Raw genomic sequence first — 19,504 nt, 5'->3', positions numbered from 1 at the left:
ACGCCACCTACCCAACCATCCCTGCCATTGCATAGCAGACACACCTTCATCCGAACAGGCTTATGTCTTGTCCCACTTTGTTTTACCAATAGACCTGACTTTGGGAAACACAGAATAATTGACTTGGCCCTTTATCGCACTCCACGTGTAACTGAAGAATTAACAAAGCCAGCCTTTTTTTTACCCCTGACTCTCCTGAGACTTAAGTCATCTTTTTTTGAGTAACTCTGAATGAAAAAAGAGTAACTGTGACTGATGAAGGTAGTTGTGGTATATACAAAGATATATAAATTGTAAAAAAATATCAAAACACATAGAAATCACCTGAGCTTCTAACAGCCCTAATAGCTCCCAACCTTCTGTGTGCATGCAGGAAATGTCCATTTGAAAATCTTTTTTGGCTCTTGGGAAGTCCAGGCTGATATTAGCACAGACCGCTGTCAGCTCTTGGCCCCACTAGGAGGAGGATCAGAAGGACCCAAATGCATAAGTCTGTGAGTGATCCAACATTTATTTCATTGACATTTCCCAAATAGCAAGACGTGCTCTGACTACATCTGTTGCAAACAACAAAGTATTATTTCGAAAGTCTACCAATTTTTTTTTCTGTAGGTGATCACTGTCTGCTACTGTACTGTATCATACGCCTTTAAGAAATAATTACTTGTCAGACACCAGAGCCCTGACTTCTCATTTAGATCCCTAACTTTCTCTGGGGGACTTCTGACACAGCCACTAAACCAGCACGCTTCCCTCTTCCCATCTGCAAAATGTGTTCGGTGACGCTTTTTCAGAGGTGCCCTCTGAAACCTAATTACCTCTTGGTCATGAAGTATTTTCTAGTTGTTACGAGGGAGGCGCTTACAAGACCCAAGAACCTTTTTCACACATCTCTCATACCTCAGGCCCGTATCCTGCCTGACCAGCTCCAGCCACAAGCAGATGCGAGAACTGGAACTCCACAGCGTACCCTGTGCCCAAGCCGGTCGCTCACGCCGCATTATCCCATGGCCTTGTATCGAGTACCTCTTCACACGTACGTACAAGGCTCCCATTGCCAGCCACGTACAAGCGAACCATCATTACCCAGGTACGTAAGCCGAACCACCACCTAACGACGGCGATTACGCTCACGCGTGGTACACACAGCAGAGCTCCGCGGCAGCGACCTGTCGTGCCCCTCCCCTGGACCACGACACGTGAGCAGCTGTCAGACCTACTTGGGGCGGCAGCCACGGTATCACCGTGGGGCAATATCCTGCCAAAAGCAGGCGTGGCAGCAGGTATTTACGACAGCACGGTCTCGTTGTCCAGTTATTACACTAAGTTTCTAATTATCTTCCAGGATAGCAGCAGGACTGGATCTTAATTGTGCTTTACCATTAGAAAGCATTACAGCGACATGACCCACGCTCAGAAACACCATAGCCCCAGCACCACGCTGCATCCTAGACAAGAGCAGGGCACCAGCCGTCCTGGCTCGAGCTAAAAATGTCACCTGTCTCGCAGACAGCTCAAATCCAAACAGGGCTAAACCAAAAATTTTTAATTTTAATTCTACCTCCTTTTTTGGTGCTTAACAGACGCGACCTCCAGCCCGCATGTAACCGGGGCAGAAACCTGGACATCCTCCTCCTCTTGGACTGCCCGTAGGCTATTTCTAAGGGGTAGATTTTTTCATGACTGTTAGGGTTTTGTTATTTGTGCTGAAGGGATCCAAATCAAGAACGTGGTCTCAAACACTGTTTGCCCAGATCATCTCCTCGATCATGTCTCCCCTCGCTTGGGCCCATCCGTGTCACGAAATGTAAACTACCACCACCAGCTGAGAAAAGCATTTTTCTTCTTCCTCCCACACCGTGGAGCTGAGCAGAGATCTGGCTGAGGGTGGGTGGACCGGCAGGCATTGCTGTTTTCTAGAGTGCAGAATATTAGATAATTTAGATCATTGGAACTTCCTATATTCTTTTTTAAACAAGAATGTGGGTTACTTCTGTGAAAGTAAACGTCTTCCTTCTCAAGGCCCTTCATGGTCAGACTGTCAGAATTCATTCAGCCCTGGGAGATCAGTTCCTGCCTCCAGGGAGCATTCAACATTAATCTCCTAATAGCTAAACTTCAGTAAAAAGTTTTCACACTTTCTCCCACCCTGCCCTTCACGCTGGCTGGAGCACCCTACAAGTATCCCTAAAACAGTACCACTAGTCTCATTTACATCCCTCCTTAAAACATCCCTTTGCTGAGATGTTGCTAAATAACCTTACTCTTTTTTCCCATTTTCTCCCCTGTCAGGCTTTATCAGTCCACATCCTCTTATTTTATAACAAGATTCCAAGCAGCACCTAGAACAATAGGCTGTTGGTACATGATTGTAACTGCTTAAATGGTGAAGTAAGTAATAAATAACAATAAAACAATAACAGTGCAAGAACAAAACAGCAGAGGAAGTCTGCGGCTTCCTGCAGTAAGTATCACATTGGCCCATAGTTCCTCAAACAATAATGTATTTCACAGGCTATATTTCTTTTCAAGATCTCAAGGGCCTTTCCATGAATTGATCTCATATATGGCAGAACTACTACTGCAATGCCGTAAAATATGCTTTTTGATAAAAATGTAAAATATACTTAATAACTTTATAAAATATTGTACCCAAAATAATATAAGCCTTATATAAAAAAAGTCCCAAACTTGGGAGTTTCCAAAATTAACAAGCCTAATTTAAAGAAAAAAAAAATTCCATAAAAGCTTAAAAAAAAATCATTTTCTTACTAAGGACATGCTGAAGAATATTTTTAACTCTACACCAGGCAAGGTCCATTTAGCCCAGGGCCCATAGGCAGTGTCCACTGAGGGGTCTTGGATGTTTTCAGGAAGCAGGGAACGACGGCTTAAAATTGCTCAGCTCAGTGTCCCCATCCAGTTGCCTGTTTTCATCTTTTTGTTTAACCCTTAACACTCTGTTTTGTTTTCTTTTTCATTTGTTAATTCCACTTAATGATTTTGTTTCTCTCCAGTTGTTCTTTAGCCCCTTTTTTTGGGAATGCTCTTTGGTCTCGTTAGGGATGGACATCAGTGCCAGAGGAGAATATGCCCCACATTTAGTGGTGGGTGTCTAAGGAAGAGTATAGGAGGGCAAGCATCATGTAATGCTCTTTCAGCCCTCACAATTTACGATTCAGAGACTTCCTAAGCCAACCTTCACTGGATTTTTCTTCTATGACCTTGTCCACTCTCCACCTGGAACCCACATAAATTTTTGGCCTCCGTGATCTCCTGCCATGGGGAGTTCCCGAGCCGGACCGCATGCTGCGAAAAGACGTGTCCTTCTGTTTGTTCTGGAGCTGCGGTGGTTTCCCAAGGACTGCGAGAGGCTGAGCTTGAAATTTGAAATCCTCTGCAGAGAAAGCCCTGTTCCTTAAGGGTGGGTTGGATTGGTGGACATCCAAGTCTTCATGCCATTAGGGAGTCAGGATGCAGATGGGACACACACCCAAATCTGGGAACTGGCAAGCGTTCACAGGTCCAGGAATACCATGAGCCCCAGTGAGCCTGACAGGGACGTGGGTGTGCTCAGTGGGAAGGGGAAATGTGGAGAACACAAACAAGGCACTAAATTCACAGGTGGTGTCAGTGATATCAGCTATGCATCAATACACAAGTGGAAATTAGGGTTATAATTTACACACTGATGGATCAGTGGGAAGAAGAGACAGAATAGCGCAAGGGTGCATTTAAAAGATTCAGGGTTTAAAAAGCAGAAGGAAACAATTTAAATTGTCTTAGATAAAAATACCATCTTATGCACTGAGCTTCCATTAAAGGTCTTGTATTATCTGTTCTGCGGGAGATGTTAGTGAGGTTTTGAGAGCCTATTGTTATGGATTAATTTTCCCATCTCCGTTACCTGGAAAATGGAGCAGATAGACCAATAATGAAGTTAACCTGCGGCACCAGGTTGGGAGACGTTCTAAACACTAGGTGAGTATTAAACAAAGTGATCCAAAAATTCTACAGAAACCTAGTGCAAGAAGGGATCTTGAGAGGAGAAAGTTTCAGTTAGGAAACAAAAGGATGGACACAATTAGCGAGAGAGAGAAGGAGCCGATTTAAAATGTTAAAAATCTATAAGATGACTGAGAAATAGGTGACACTTGCCAACTTGTTTTATCTAGAAAAGTTTTCAGGAAAAGGAAAGTGATAAAAATAGAGCTGGGATAAGGAAGAATGAGAAGAAAAAAAAAAAAAAAATCAGTGTTAGGAAAATGGTACAGTAAAGAAATCTACATCGCTGGTGATGGAGGTCCACATGCTTCTGGGTTTCCTAAGGCTGTGTCAAGCTAATCTCTAGGGAACTGAAAAGATGACTGAAACAATTCAATAATATTCCCCCAGTTTTACACAGAACATTTTGTTCAAGTGGTACATTTTTTATCTTAAGCATCCCATTTTGCTGCTTCTCAGTGAAAGTCACGTACAGTTACCAACATGCAATTTGCACTAGCTTTTACATTGCCAGTGAGTTTAACCAGAGGTTAAATTAATTTATTAAAACATTTGAAATATAGGTTTATTTTATATGATAAAGAACACGTCATTGAAATACGTGACTTCTACAAGTCTGGCTGCATAGAAAACTACTTCCTGAAATGGTTTAAAAGCAGATCTTTCTGATAAATGCAACTTTTACAAATTTCACGCTCAGCAAAATCAAATGTTACTGGAATTAAGCAGCTATCAATCAAAACCAGATTCAACAATTGAGCGTAAGCAAGGCAGTGCCGTGACCGGTATGATTTTCTTTTCCTACGTGATGGAAGTACCCAACAAGCAAAGCATTCACTTTTGCAAGTATTGTTTTTGTTTTGTTTGTGCAAATATTTTTCCCCTCAATATTTTGACTCATACCACCATTTCAAAGAGATGATAGCTTGGCAATGGTGGTGGTGAACGTCTGTCGTTCTGGTTTGCAGGCAACATCCAGTATATGCTTCACAGTATAAGCAGAACAGCCTCAGCCTGGAAAGCCCACACTGCGGCTTTACTGCTGCTCCAGACCCCGTGCCGTGCTCCGAAAGCACCTCTGTCATTCAAACTGCTCCTTTAAGCAGCTTTACGGGCTGGTGGGACGTGTCTTGGACTGGGAAGCAGAAATGCCTGAGGATTTCAGTACCTGCCCTTTGCCCTAGAAACTTTGCAGTATTGGGAAGGACAGCATCAAAACATAAGAAACTCCCTTCAGAATAAAAATAGTTTCAAGACAAAAATAAAAAGCATTGATCTAGATGAGAAAAAGGTGGAGAGGAAGTTCGATAAGCTCATTATCACGCAGATGGTTTAATAGAACATGATTATGTGGGGAGATATCTAAGGGCTGTAGTTTTCCGCACCTCTTTCTTTCAGTTCAGATTGCATGTTTGTACCTTCAAATAGGTTTTAGCTGTAGCAAGGGATTTCTCTCCAGCCTATAACTGAGCTTCAAATCTCCTTTCTGCACTTTAGAAGTAGTCCAGTGGGAAGGTTCATACAGACTCTTCTTCCCCATACATTCAGGAACAACAAAGCATCTTACTTCTCTTCAATAAAAATCAGAGTGAGAAACTCTTCTTAGTATACCTTCGGTCTCTAGAGAAACTATAGCAGAACCCCAAGCAAACCACTTTGGAAAGGCCCAGACAGATGTCTTGCCTTGCATCATTTTAAATGAACAAATTTAGTTTGGCCTTGTTCCTGTAGAAACTTTCTGGATTCAGACCTTCTTATCTGTATAAATTAATAAATGCAAGACAATCAGCCTCTCCTCAGATTGGAGGTGGTTGTCATTCACAACTGTTTTTTTGTGCTTTGCAGTTCAGATATTTATGGAGCATTAATAAGCTTTTACATAACTATCATTCCTGGGGATTTTGTGAAAATAATGAAGAATAGAAAAAGCTAACAGTGTGAACCCTCAACTAAGTTTTGAAACATGGCTGTTCCTATGGCTGAATCAAATCTGACAGTCCATGAGAGATGTCCTGAGCTCACATAAAATATTCTGTGATAGGCCCAGGGACGCACAGGGTGGACGTTACTGCAAGAAGGAACCATAGAAAGAAATGCCCCATCTAAACTTCTTATTGCAGTCTTCCCTGTGAATAAAAAAAAACCTTTCTTTGCAGATTCAGATGTGAAACACTTTATGCATTCTGTGCAAACATCTTCTGAACTGCAACCGGTGGCTAGACTTCAGCATTACACTGCCAAAGATATAAGAGTAAGTAATATCTTCTAACTATGCTACCTCATCCTCAACATACCATAGTCGCGCATCTTTCTCTCTCCTTTTATAAAGTTATAAAAACACTGGTAGTGTTTGTGACACTTGGTTATATTCCGATAGTTTTACAAGCACGTGGATGCTCCAGGGGTATAGCAAAGATACTCACACAAGTCTGCTTTCCTGGCATTTTTCATCCGTATGATTTTTACGGTGAGCAAGTTGCACGGAGAGGGTTCTGTCTGTTGAGCACCATACAAAATGCGTGGGATGAGCATGCAGAGAGAAAGACCGGAAGCACAGTCAGAGATAGCATTGAATTAAGTGCTTCAATTCCAACCATGCAAAACATTTCTGAACTGAGGTTCCTCCTTGTGCATTGTATTCTCCTCCTTCCCAGAAGGCTTGCAGCCAGGTGTGGCCAGAGACCCAAAATGTACATTCAGTCACAGACCAAACCTCTGATGTCCTCCATTTTCCATTCTGAGGAAACTCGTGGTAACCCTCAACTTGAGGTGTCTGACTCCTACAACCCAATCACAGAGAAATGGATGATAGTGAGCCTTGCTGTGTTATTAATACAGCTGACACACATCTTGGTCTGTGCAAATTCAAAGGATGTCATGTATATCCACTATATTTCACAACAAACAGCAGACAATCTAGCAGAGCAGGAAGTAGTAACGATATCGTGGTGTAACGATGCTGCTCGTCAGCTGGTTTACAGCCATATAACTCCATTGTTATGTTTGACGTAGAGCAGTGCTGGCTCTCAGACAATGAGGACCTGAAAAGGGCCTTCCAGAGACCTATCCCAAACTTCTCAGAAGGGGGGAGTGAAAGCAACAACTCTGTAATTATTTCTCTCTGAATAATTCAGCTCATCCAATCTTCCTTTAAGCAAAGATCACAGGAGAGTATCAATGGAAATCTTGGGAAACCACCTAAACCTAAGTGGTGATCAAAAGACATTTAACAAACCTGCCAGGAAACTGGTTTGATTTTGTCATCCTCTCTCATCCTAAGCAAGGATCAGGCAAACATGGTACTTAATCAAAAGTACAGGGGCTGAAGGTGAAGTACTTTGTTCCCTAGATAATTGTCTTTTTTTAAAGGAATAAAAGGAGGAAAAATTGCACATTTAATGCTCTAAATGACAAAAAAAAAAAACCCACCACCAAAACCAACCAAAAAACCTCAGAAAAATGTTACAAACAAAAAAAAAAACCACAACAACAACAGAGAGGAGCAAAAAAGAAACAGCAAAACTATGCAGTGATGCAACAAACACACACAAGAGACAGTTCATGCACACTACCTGTAGAGCAAGGAATATCACTACAACGAATACATAGATAATATATACCAATGTGTCACCATTCATTCCCTTATGCCCCAAAACTCCCACAATTTTTGAGTGAGTTGTATTTAACACCTCACATAATATTAGCTTCCTGGCTTACCCCATGCACTCATTGACATTGTGATACCTCCTTATTTTTCCTCAGTGAGTTGTTTTGCCTAGCCCAATTGGGTGGAAGCTAAGAACAACAGCAATGTACAAAAAGATCTCTTTCTTTTTTTTTTTAATTGGGGATTTTCAAAATAGTTAAGTTACTGGAGCATTAAAGTCCTTGTATTCCTGAAGGCGAAAACCACAAAGTGGGCACAAAACCCCGGCAGAAGCCCCGCTTTGCTCTGAAGAAGAAATCTCAGAGCTGAAGATACAGGAGGTGGATCACCACCTCCCGCAGCAGATCCCCTCTGCCACCAAGGGGCTGCCCGCACACCTGATCGCAGAGCCTCCTCTTTCCTTGTCTTACCTGGCTCTTACTGTAGAACAGCCCCATCGCGGTCTTTTCTGCGTCCGAGCCAGGCAGCGGATCGGTACAGAGAAGTCTCAGCCAGGCAGCTTCTTGTGCTTTAAGCCGCCGGGAGCAGGCAGGTGTGTTAGTGCCTGACTCAGCACCGCCTCACCCCGCCACCGCCACCTTGAGCAATCCCCAACTCCTCCTCCTCCTCCTCCTCCTCACTGCCGGGGAGGTGAGCGTGTTCCGCACACCCGCACTGAGGCGCGGACGCCCAGGCTCCAGCATGCAGAAGGATGGTCTTTGGAGCAGTAGTTAGAGGGACCTTGAGACCTGGAAGGGATCCTCCCTTCACAGTTACGGGCGCTGAGCAAATGTTTTATACTCTTAAGCACCCCCATCACTTCTTGAGGAGGCCACAGTGCTTTTGCACGCCGGAGGGCTGTCAAACTGCAACCCCTTGTGCGGAGGTGGCTGGCACCAGCCGGGGTCCATCTGGCTGCCCAGGAATGGGCAACAAGGACTTCTTCGGCCAAGGACATCCGAACAAACCGTTGTGCATAGAAAAAACTTTTTGTAGCTTTTTATTGCCTATAGGGAGTAGGTGGGTCTTTGCTTAAAGACACATTGGAAAGAGTTTTTTTTTATCCCCATCTCACCTTCCATTTTGCTCGACTCAGGCAGTAAGCTGTCTTTCAGCCAAGCAGCTATTGCAGGACAAATACTGCATGAAACAATTCCCCAGTCACCTGCTGAAACTGTAGAGTTTCCATTATGAAGGCAAAGCTTTAAAAGCTCACTCACTTTCTCAAATTTTTTTACTTCATGCATCTGAATTAAGGTGCTTAAGTGAATAACCTCAAAGAGGATATATTTGGGAGGGTGAAATTAATGTTGAAATTAATGTTAATTATTCTTTATGTCCTCACCTATTCTTTATGTCCTCACATTTATAAGGCTTCACTGTGTAGGGCACTGCTAGCATCACGTGAGGTGGTCCCGGTCTCATTGAGGGAGTACACAAAGTGAGAACACAAGAGGTAACAAAAATGAATTTTTTTTTAGAACATCATCCTTGCTATTATGAAATTTAACAGAAAAATCAAACTCAAAATAATCTCATTTCACTTTGCAATGAGTCAAGAACTGATTGATAAAGATAACTTCACAGACATGATATAATTTGAATTTCATAAAATATTTGGCCTTTGAAGACATTCTAACTTAGGAACGAGATGCAACAAATGTCATCCAGACATTGAACAGATTAAGGATGGATAATTAACATCACAAAAAGCAGTAGTCAAAGGAAGGTACCCTCAGAGGGAAATATTCCTAAAGAGGTTGCAAACAGCTCAGTTTTAAGCCTACTGCATGTTTTTGTCACTGATCTGGAAATTTAAAAAAAAAAAAAAAAAAAAAAATCACTATTGGCATCCTGTTTCAAACAGAGGATACAGAAATACCAGGGAAGCTGAAAGAAAGAGCCGCAGAGTGATCAGAGTAGGAGGAACTCCCTCGGACAGGGAAAGGCAGGTTTTGTATCAGCCAGCAGGACACAATGCAGAGATATCCCACTGTTCTGGAGCTGAACCACATTTACAGCTGCCTCACACATGAAGGGCTAATAATCTAGATTTAAACGTGCGATACTGTACCTGGAAACAGGGTTATACCATGCCCTTTCAAGTGTTTCAGGTGCATGAACACAATGAACATGCTCATAGGTGAAAAACATGGCCCACTCCTCCTCTTCCACCAGCCAAATTGCTCTAGGATGCACCACCACCTGTTTTTTCCATAGGAGACAAATCTTTTTCTCCCATCCATTTCATAGAACTTCATTCCATGCAAAAAAATTTGTCACTTCTGAGCATAATCAAGACTCTGATCTCAACACCAATTCTGCCCTGGTGACTCAGTCTGAAGTTCATTGCAACAGAAGGAGCCTTTTATTATCAAAAGGAAGATAATCCCAAGCGTTTTCTGAGCTGCTGTGACCAGCCTCTGCGTATCACAGCTCCCCAGTGCAGGGCTGCTATTGTGAAAGACTGAGCTTGTGACCTGCCCGTTGCAGAGCTGCAAGAAGAGAGTCTTCGGCAGCTACCTTCCCCCAGAAGACCTCTAGGACTTTCGATGATGAGGAATCACTCTCTCAGGACAACCCCTGCAAAGAGACCATTTGCAGGAAAGTGTTGAACAGTTGCAAAAAGTATGGCTGGAAGGGAGCTCAAAAGGCCCTCTTGCTTTGCCGTACTCTGTGCAAATAGCTAGCAGCCACTTCCCATCTTATGAAACACTGGGAGAAACTGCAAGGTAATCTTTCAGGAACAGTCAAGGCAGGTGATGTCTCACGATGAGTGAGACGGGACAGTCAGCAGCAACTCCAAGAGAAAATGAAAGGAAAGTTGGGCAACATGACTTACTACTTAAGCTGAATATAGGTGGTTCTGTGAATAGCAGCTCATAGGATTCATTTGACCACGTGAAACAAAAATGATCTAATTCAGGTGTATTTTTTATTGATGGTGAAAACTGTACAGATTTTTACAACACTGACAGTAAATTAAGAAACTTATTTTCAAAGATTAGTGATGAAAGCCAGTCAAATAAAAACCTCATAGTGGACAGACAATCAAATCAGAGACGACAACCTTCAGTATCAATAATTAAGATAAGCAAGACCAACACACTGGATTAGCTATTTACCAGAGAAATTCCAGTTCAACGAATTGCTGTTCTGCCAAACCAAAAAGAAACATATAAATACTGGTTTGATTCACATTTTAATGTGCTACATATTTCATTGTTATCTTATACAACCCTATATTAATTTATATGGAATATATATATTGATTGGTAAAGTAACAAGGTAACAAAACTAAACACGAATTTGCTGCTTTCAAGTTTGTTTTGGATTAAACCACTGGTAAAATCCAACCTGTTCATCTGAACAGTCACGTAAATAGGATGAGTTGGAGTCCAGCACATCCTCAGGATGATGTGATGTCTACTGCAAGTAACACTGCCAAGTATCAAACATCTTAATCTCACCAGGTAATAGACAACCCAAGAAATATCACGTGGAAGGTTAAAGCCAGCAGGCGGTGGCTAATAATTCCTCTGCTTCCTCCGTGCCACTGCCAAGCGCAAGGCCCGAATTATCAACTTCTCGTTATTCAGGACGTTGTAATCAGTCAGTTTCACCAGTTTGTCAAAATTCTCTTCGCTAAAACACACCTCCCTTGTCGTAAATGGGGAGAGGATAGTGGAGACATCAACTTTGCCTTCAGCCATCTCTTCAGGAGTCCTTTCCACACCTGAGGGACAAACCACAAAGAGATGCACCAATAAAGTTTTCTTGCAGTATGTGGCCCATATCAATCATTTCAGTAATTATAGGTAGAAAAGGGAGATTTGAAGGGAAAGATATGATCTGCCAGAGGGACGTAAAAGTATTCTTCAGCTTCTGGATCAAGCCTCTGTCCAAAAATGATGTAAACCCAAACAGCTGGGAATGAGAACATTGATTATCAGCAGCAGCACTTGTAGACCACTCCTTGGACAACATAAAGTCTTTCCTACCCAAAGTAGAAAAGTGCAAGCAAAAGGAAAACAAGATGTTCTTCTACTGGATGAAATAACAACCCTTTCACTGAAAGTACAGGAGAAATGATGGCACTCAGACAAGGACATAGTTCATACTAAAAACAAAGATCTCTGTCCACTCAGTCCTCAATCTGGGAGATTAGTTTTAAACATGTGAACAAACCCCAGATGAATGGGCTACCACCAAAACCCCCAGAAGGTTTTGCCTCCACCTTTGTTTGCAAGCAGCAGTGCATAGCAAGTGCATGTTTGTAGAGTATAACAGCTTGTGTTGAGGACCTGCCACCCTTGCTGTATGCATTTTGGGAGTTTTAACGTCATACTATCTCTAGTAAGTCCTGTGGAGTAAATGTCTATTTTCATCTCAGATGTATTAGGAAAGCTTCTAGAGTTCTCACAGTTCAGACCTACTGACACAGACCAGTTATTTTTGTCAGTGATGAAACTGATGATGCCGGCACTGGAAAGACGGTCAGAGATGATAGTGAAACATTAGATATGAAATGGAGAGGACACACGAGGCAAGAGACTTTTTATTAAAATTGCTAGCCACAGATGACTCACCAGGAGCTTTGTAGTTCTTGAAGGTGTCGTTTACTAGGGGGAAAAAGAGCACTGTTGGAGCTTGTGGACTGTCAGCATCTTCAAACACATAGCACTCCTTCAAGTTTTCCCTGTCTTCCTCACTTATCTCAATTTTGGGAAATGGGATTCCTTGCCCCGAGATGTACTTTGCAATCTGATCCAGAGGCTGCATGAATGAGTAAAATAAATAAAATTATTACAAAGAATCAAAACTCAGAAAAGATCCAGAGACCTGGATTTTTTGAACTCCAGCAGCTAACATGAGTATTCTAAGGCTTGAATCTTCCTCTGGGAAGATGTTAAGTTTCAGACAGAAACAGCCATAACCACACCAGACATGGCAGCTTTTCTTATTTTCTGCATTGCTTTAGGCAAAACAAGAAAACAGTCACTTTCTTTGAGCTTGCAAATGGAGCCAAAAACCAGAGGATGATTTTATAATTCCAATGAAACAGGTTCAGAAGGGGAAGGCAAAGAAACTGCAAGATCGGAGAAGGAACAGATCAGTTCACATTATTCTGTGTCATTGTCTTGACTTCTTCGTTATTTACCATTTTCCCAATCTTTCTGTCGTCTGCATAGTTTGTGATTGTTTGATAATGACTCCCTATTAACAAATACATTTATCAACATACCTTATGACCTCATGAAAGAAAAACTTCAACAGCTATATTTACTATAAGCCTATGTTTATTTTTGTATTATTCTCATTATGTGTGCAACACTAATTATATTATTTTTCATTATTAATCAAGTCTGACATCAGCCAGTGCATTTCCCTAAGACTGATATGAGATAAACAGGCCCAGAGACACATAGGTTTTCCCATTTAATCTGTTAAAATATTGTCAGGACTTTCCATTGCCTCTGTAACTTGGTCAGTTCGAGGATAACCAAAATCAGTATCAGAGCTCCAGAATGCTCCTCAGTCAGCTCTTCAAAAACTCTTGGATCCACTGCAGTGGATGATTTTAAAATGCCCATATCCATCACCGTCTTCTAATATCCTTCTTAGTTACTGAGAAATAAACCACCTAATAATCTAAATAATAAATCATATAATAATCATCTAATTCCCATCCCCGTACTGGAAAGTTAGTTGGTTTAACTGACAAGTGCTAGAGAACAAAAGACCATGAAGGAAAAAGCTCTCAGGTATCATGGCTTTTCTTACCAGTGTCTGGGACCCTCCACTGTAATTCAAATGCAGGATGACGTCCACCTCTCTCTTTGATCTCAAAAGTGGTGGGTAGCTGGTATTGATGAAAAAACCAGTATCCACCAGGGAGAGCTCATCGTCTGCTGTTTCCATCAGTTTATTTGGGAAGGAGTCTATCACTGTGTCTGAAACACAAACATTTCTTGTTACAATAAATAAAAAACAAGACTGACTGCTCCTCTGCAGAAAATTAAAGAGGGAAGAAAGGAGAATTTTGCCTCCCATTTTCCCTGCCTTCCTTTGACTCCCTAGCAGCACTGATTTACAGGAGTAAGTGACACACTACAGCTTTTTCTTTCCTTCCTTCCTGGACACCACAAGCAACTTTGGCCCTAACGGAGAGATCCCTCCTGCGTCCTCAGGCTGAGCTCACCTTGTCCACTGGAACATAATCCCCAGCAACCAAATTCAATTTCACCCCTCAATCCCCCCCAAAAATGAAACGCTGTTCAAATCTGGCTTCCATGTCTTCCACTTGTGGGAGGGAGAAGTGGCATTTCAGAAGAAGCCAGTCTTGTCTCTTCCTCCTCGTTGGAAATCCTAAATGAATTCCCAAACCTAAACCTCCTCAAAACGTTACTGAAAAACATGCTGTGTTACTGTGCCTTGCCAGGTGGAAAATCCTTCACTCTCCAGGTACTTGCTATGCATCTGGAAGCCTCTGATAAAATTGGGATACTGTGCAATGGTTGGGCGTCCCGTTAAGACATCTCGCAGAGCAGAGGAGAGGGTGCTCGAGGGGGTGAATAGACACGTGTCTATCTCATAGGGATTCATGGACAGAGAGGGTTCTTCCTCTGCAAGAAGGAAAGAAGCAGCTCTGAGTTTAGGGCAGTTTTCTGAAATGATCAATATTTTTAAAAAATGGAGTAACTAATAAACACAGTTGTCACCATCCCCCACCCCAAAGGTAAATCAAAGATAGTTATAAGCCCTTAAGGTCTATGCTACCAAATAAAACTCAGCATTAGACAGTGAATTAAACGACAGCTACCTGCAGGCAGCAAGCTGCCAGGCAGTAAGCACCACCTCCCACTCCAGGCTTCCTCGAATGATGCCCACCTCTATTGCAGCGTGTGGTGCGGGGGAGAGCCGAGTCCCAAAACATACAGGAGGACAACATTGGCCTTTGAACAGGACACCTTCAGAAAGCACATGAATATCACCCAGCTGCAAACATTAGCTAAGTTAGGAGGCCAGTCACTCCAGGTTCCTTGTGCAATTAACGGCAAGAGCCAGCCTTCTCCATGGGCAGTTTAGTGGAGAAAACAGCCCTCTGCAAGAGATGTTTTCTCTACTGACAGTATTAGCGGCCAAGGAGTACCATATCCTAACTTAACAATCTTAACATGTGTTCTTAATACAACATTATTTTTACATGTCTGCTGGAGACTGGTTTTGTGTCTGTATGTCCCTTAGTAAAAGGCACAGCTTTGCCAAAGCTTTGCCAAAGAAGCACAGTTTAGTTCTTCTAAATCAGGCAGAAAAATTTCTTAGCTGACTTCTCTGCTTTGCTTTCCTCATCTCTCTCTCCCTGACTTCGACAGCATCTCTTCAGGTATTAGACCTCTGCACGGAATATAAGCAATATATACTGGTGGAAAAAAAAAAAAACAACCACAAAAACATCTCACCGATATCTTTTACTCTGTCTCTGGTCCACCTACACCAGAAGTCCTCTGAATCAGTAGCCAAATTCCAGACATACATCGCATCTATAGAAAATATACTACTCCACATGCCTGTAATGTGAAAGAAAGAATAGAAACTGATTGGTAGAGTAGTCTTGGAAGAATTTTAATTGATACATACCTTCAGTCCTTCCCCTTGGATACTTCCTTTCTGTCCGGATGAGTATCTTTGTGGGCATGCTTCCTAAGTATGTCCTTGCTAATGCAAACTCACACCTGTTCGACCTGTTTGCTGGTGTCTTCCCAGGGCTGTCCACTACCGACCACGTGCTCACTCGCGCCAGCTGCCTCTCGAGTAGGCCACCTTTCCCTCTAGGCAATAGTCACCTTGCATGTAGCAGATCCGAGTCTCTGAGAGCTTCTTCACCAGCCTTCCCATAAAGAATTCACTTCCAAAATGTTCTGGGCGAATAGACGCTCCGTATTTCAGGAGACCGACTTCATAGGGAGTGAACTCCAGCCACTCTACAGCGACAGCAGCCAGATCATGAAAAGGCAATAACGTGTTAACTGTTGCTAAACGGAAGAGTACTAGAGAGCAGGAAGAAATCATGAGAAAGACACTGGCTAGTTAATAAAATGCTGTTCACCAGCTACAGCAGAGAGAATATACGTCTTTTTATACAGCAGTCTCCAGCAGAAAAGCCCTGGTCTGAATGAAACCATAAGCCTTCTGTGCAGATAATCTTACCCAAAAGCATGTATTGCTCAGTTATAACTTGTTCCCTTAAGGGCACCAGTGACAGAGAGCTTAGCATTCACCTGGCGTCATGTACCAAGCTGCTCGTATTAAACAAACACTGTGAAAATTAGTACTAGGGAAAATAGTGATTTTCCTGCCACCCAAAAATTCAAGGGTTTCCCTTTAATTGTTCAAAATAAGACCACGTGGAACCATCATAAGAATTAGTTTCGTTACAAGGTTTTTGTGACCAGCATAAATTGTGAGTTTGGCATCTTCTGTGGTATAGATATATTTTTGCTTCTGGCAACGTAGAGAACTCAAATTCTAAAGACTAACCATGTTTGGATTTTTTATTTTTAAGCGTTTGTCACTATTATGTGAAATTTTAAAGGGTTTTTTTGCGATTAGAATGAAAGGATTTGTTGTATTATTAAAGCTGATTACATGCATTTAGTCTTAGTTCAGATTACTTAAATTATAAAGTTGTTAAGAAATCTGGATCATAACCGTTACCTCTGAACGCCTGAGCACTATAGCTGGACTTGAGGTTGATGGCCACATAGATGGGCAACGGGTTCTGACCATTATCCACAGCCTGCCGTTGGTCCGAGAGTCTATGCTCGTCTTTCTGGTTTTGATTAAAAAAGGTTAATGGAATGAAGTGAAAAACAACTTGCACTTGAAATAATATAGTCTGAATTATGAGCTTTATCCAGGCTCTCTTTCCCATTCTGAGCTCACTGCATTGTGCAGAAATATGTGCCATGGAATATTCCAAACTCAGCAAGCATCCCATAAGCAGCAGCTACACCCTATATGGGTTCTCGGATTTTGAGATATGCAGAGAGGTTGACTGTGGATTCAGCAAGGAAAAAAAACCATTGCCAAGAAGAAATATGTGGCTAAGCGAAAGGTAAGGTACTTTGCTTGGCTGGATCTCAGGCAACAGAGTTTATCATATTTTAATATATTTTGCAAGTATATTCATATGCAAGAATATATTCTATTGCACATGACAATTTAAAACTTCCTTATATAAACACAAGCCAGAAGGAAACTACTTAAGTTATACTATTTTTAAAGCACCAAAATTTCTATCACTCTTTCTTAAAACTTGATAACATATTTACAGCATGGTCTTCCCCGCTATTTGAATCATCTTCACAGGCAGTCTATAACTAAGTCACTTTATAAATGCGTATATTCATTTATGCTAGTGAAGTAAATTATTTCAAATTTTTAAGTGCCTCTTCTAGTCAGAATATTTCATGTCCAAAATGATTAGTTTACATTTCAAACTATTTTTTTCTCAGGATTTTTCTTTCTTTAAGAAGAAAGAACACCTTTGACTGCAAAGCCATGGCTCCTTCAGTTCAAGGTCAACCTCACTTTAAAGCAAGAGTAGTGTTTTAATAATGAATCTGAATATACAGAATTTAATCAACCACGAAACTAATTATTTGCATTAATAGTACTGAATGGCATCCCAGGATTTATATTCTTCTCCTTTATAGCTAAAGTAGTTCATCAGGTTTCTGGAAAAAAGGACTAATACCTTATCATGTAGCATGGACTCAATGACAAGCCCCCAAAGGTCTATGAAGGAAGTGTTACGTCCTTCTTTAATCCTCTCCATCAGGTCATTGTAATAGTACTTAAGACAATCCAAAGAAAAACAACAGATCTTGGATTTGGTTACATGCTTGCGAGCTTCCTTGATTGCATCCTCCAGATATTTTTGTGACCAATTAGCATCTTCATATAAGTTTGCCATTGTCCTGAAAAAACATCAGAAGAAAATAATGAAAGAGAACTAGTGCTGTGGTTTGGCTTCAGAGAACTTTTGTGCAACCTATTTGCCTGTTTCTCAATTCATATAGGGTTCACAACTGAAAATTAAACATACCTGAAATACTCTCATTTCAAGAGCAAACAAAACCTCCAAGCTTTCCTGGTTTTCATGATAAAGGTTTATGTGGGCTCAGAAATGATCTGAGAAATTCAAGGGAGAGAAAATCTGCCCAAGACTATTAAATATAAAGACTCCACAAGTCCTCAGAAAATCCATCTCTTGGAAGGTGGGAAGTATTCTAGGGAGCAGTCACTATTAGTTGCTCTAGTTTCATACTTGTTGCCAATATCTGCTACTGGCTCCTATCAGCGAGAGAACTGGGCAGTTCTTGGGTCTTGGGCATGTCCTGGTACGACCATTCTTACTTGTCTCCTTGAAATCGTAACACAGACAGGTACACTCAGATCTCCACATACATACAGAGAACTTAAAAGAATTTCGGCAAATACTTAGACAAACCTGCCATTAAGGTTTGGACTTATACAAAAGGACTGACATATAATTCAGTGCAAAAAAACTGTCTCCACTTCCAACCGGGTGTAGAGGAGTGGAGCTACCTGGAACCCACATGATTAAATACTTAAGTTATTTTAAATATGACATCATCTGCCGTATGCCCACTGGGAGAAGAGAGCACTTTATAATGAGCAACCATAGCTGCAGTCTCCCCGAGGTCAGTAACTTGGCATCATTTGTTGGACTGTCTGCAACAATATTGATTCCACTAGCCCCGAATACACCTTTTACCAGAGGGAGATGCACTCTAAATCCAAAATGGAAGTGAGAATAACCAGCAAATGCAGGCATAAATTCTTCTTCCCATCTTTCTTCAATTTCCAGTCTAAAGACAAATTCGTTGCATTCAGTCTAAGGTATAATTGATAAAATATGAAAAGGTAATAGAGCATTTACATGAAAGAATCAGGCATAGACTGTGTCAGTGTGGTGACAAAAGCAGCTGATGAATGTGACGACTGATCTCCTATTCAGTACGTTTTGTTTCTTTGCTCTAGGTGGACACAGAGGCGATTGTGGGGAATATGGAAATGCTTTTGATTTACTAAGTGCCACATTAAGCTGACGGTGCTGTACAAACAGCCAACAGTATTAAGCAAAGAGCGTGCAAACATAAACCTTGTTTGGGTCATTCTCACCATGTGGTACCCGATAAACCACCGATGTAGGAAATGCAGTCTAAGAGATTGAGTTTCTGGAGACCCAGCAGGCTGCCGTACATCGCTGTCAGCGACCTCGTCCCTCCCCCAGTCGTCGTGATGGCCACCACCGGCACCTGTTCAAGACGGCAAGGCAGAAGGAGCGAAAGCCACGCGTGTATTAGAGACGAGCAATCCTTCTCACTGCAGAAACCAGGTAACAGGTTACAGGCATGGATACGAGCAGTGACGTTACCTCGTGCACAAAGGATGTGATTGTGCAAAAGGCTTCTGTTGCCACCACCTGACTGACGGGAGAGGGAAGGCTTATGTCTTACCCACTCACATCGGGTGGGCGGGAGGCTGTTTACCTAATATATAATTGGAAATCAACCTCATCAGCCTGGAATTCTCAAAGTGTATTATTAGAAGCTGTCATGGAAAATACAGGATTTACCATGCCGGAGCAGATCAGGGATCCGTGATTCTGCCTCTAACAATGACCAGTGTCTCAGAAGAACACACAGCCCCCTGTAATCAGCCAGACCACACAATAGCTGAAGCCTTCCTGGCCTCAGGCTGCTAATTACTTTATGTCCTGGAGCACAATCATCAGTAGGGCTTCCCCCCCTCCAAGCTCCA

General features: G+C 41.9%; 2 protein-coding genes across 2 annotated transcripts in view; both read right to left on the bottom strand.

The window, feature by feature from the left end:
• LOC104083875 (cytosolic phospholipase A2 epsilon-like) overlaps nt 1-8,109 on the bottom strand; it is a 25,992-nt gene extending 17,883 nt beyond the window's left edge. The window contains exons 1-2 of the mRNA XM_009587528.1: nt 8,083-8,109; nt 6,429-6,501 (exon numbers count right to left, since the gene is read on the bottom strand). Coding sequence (XP_009585823.1) covers nt 6,429-6,501; nt 8,083-8,109 — 100 coding nt within the window. The remainder of the gene's footprint in view (nt 1-6,428; nt 6,502-8,082) is intronic.
• Nucleotides 8,110-11,178: 3,069 nt separating this feature from the next.
• LOC104083877 (cytosolic phospholipase A2 epsilon-like) overlaps nt 11,179-19,504 on the bottom strand; it is a 32,553-nt gene continuing 24,227 nt past the window's right edge. Inside the window, exons 12-20 of the mRNA XM_009587530.1 lie at nt 18,863-18,999; nt 17,412-17,634; nt 16,370-16,484; nt 15,499-15,636; nt 15,115-15,222; nt 14,086-14,277; nt 13,436-13,605; nt 12,241-12,427; nt 11,179-11,387 (exon numbers count right to left, since the gene is read on the bottom strand). Coding sequence (XP_009585825.1) covers nt 11,179-11,387; nt 12,241-12,427; nt 13,436-13,605; nt 14,086-14,277; nt 15,115-15,222; nt 15,499-15,636; nt 16,370-16,484; nt 17,412-17,634; nt 18,863-18,999 — 1,479 coding nt within the window. The remainder of the gene's footprint in view (nt 11,388-12,240; nt 12,428-13,435; nt 13,606-14,085; nt 14,278-15,114; nt 15,223-15,498; nt 15,637-16,369; nt 16,485-17,411; nt 17,635-18,862; nt 19,000-19,504) is intronic.

The sequence above is a fragment of the Fulmarus glacialis genome, unplaced genomic scaffold (genome assembly GCF_000690835.1).
Source record: "Fulmarus glacialis isolate BGI_N327 unplaced genomic scaffold, ASM69083v1 scaffold12721, whole genome shotgun sequence".
Lineage (NCBI taxonomy): Eukaryota > Metazoa > Chordata > Aves > Procellariiformes > Procellariidae > Fulmarus > Fulmarus glacialis.
This window is presented reverse-complemented; position numbering and strand designations above follow the sequence as displayed.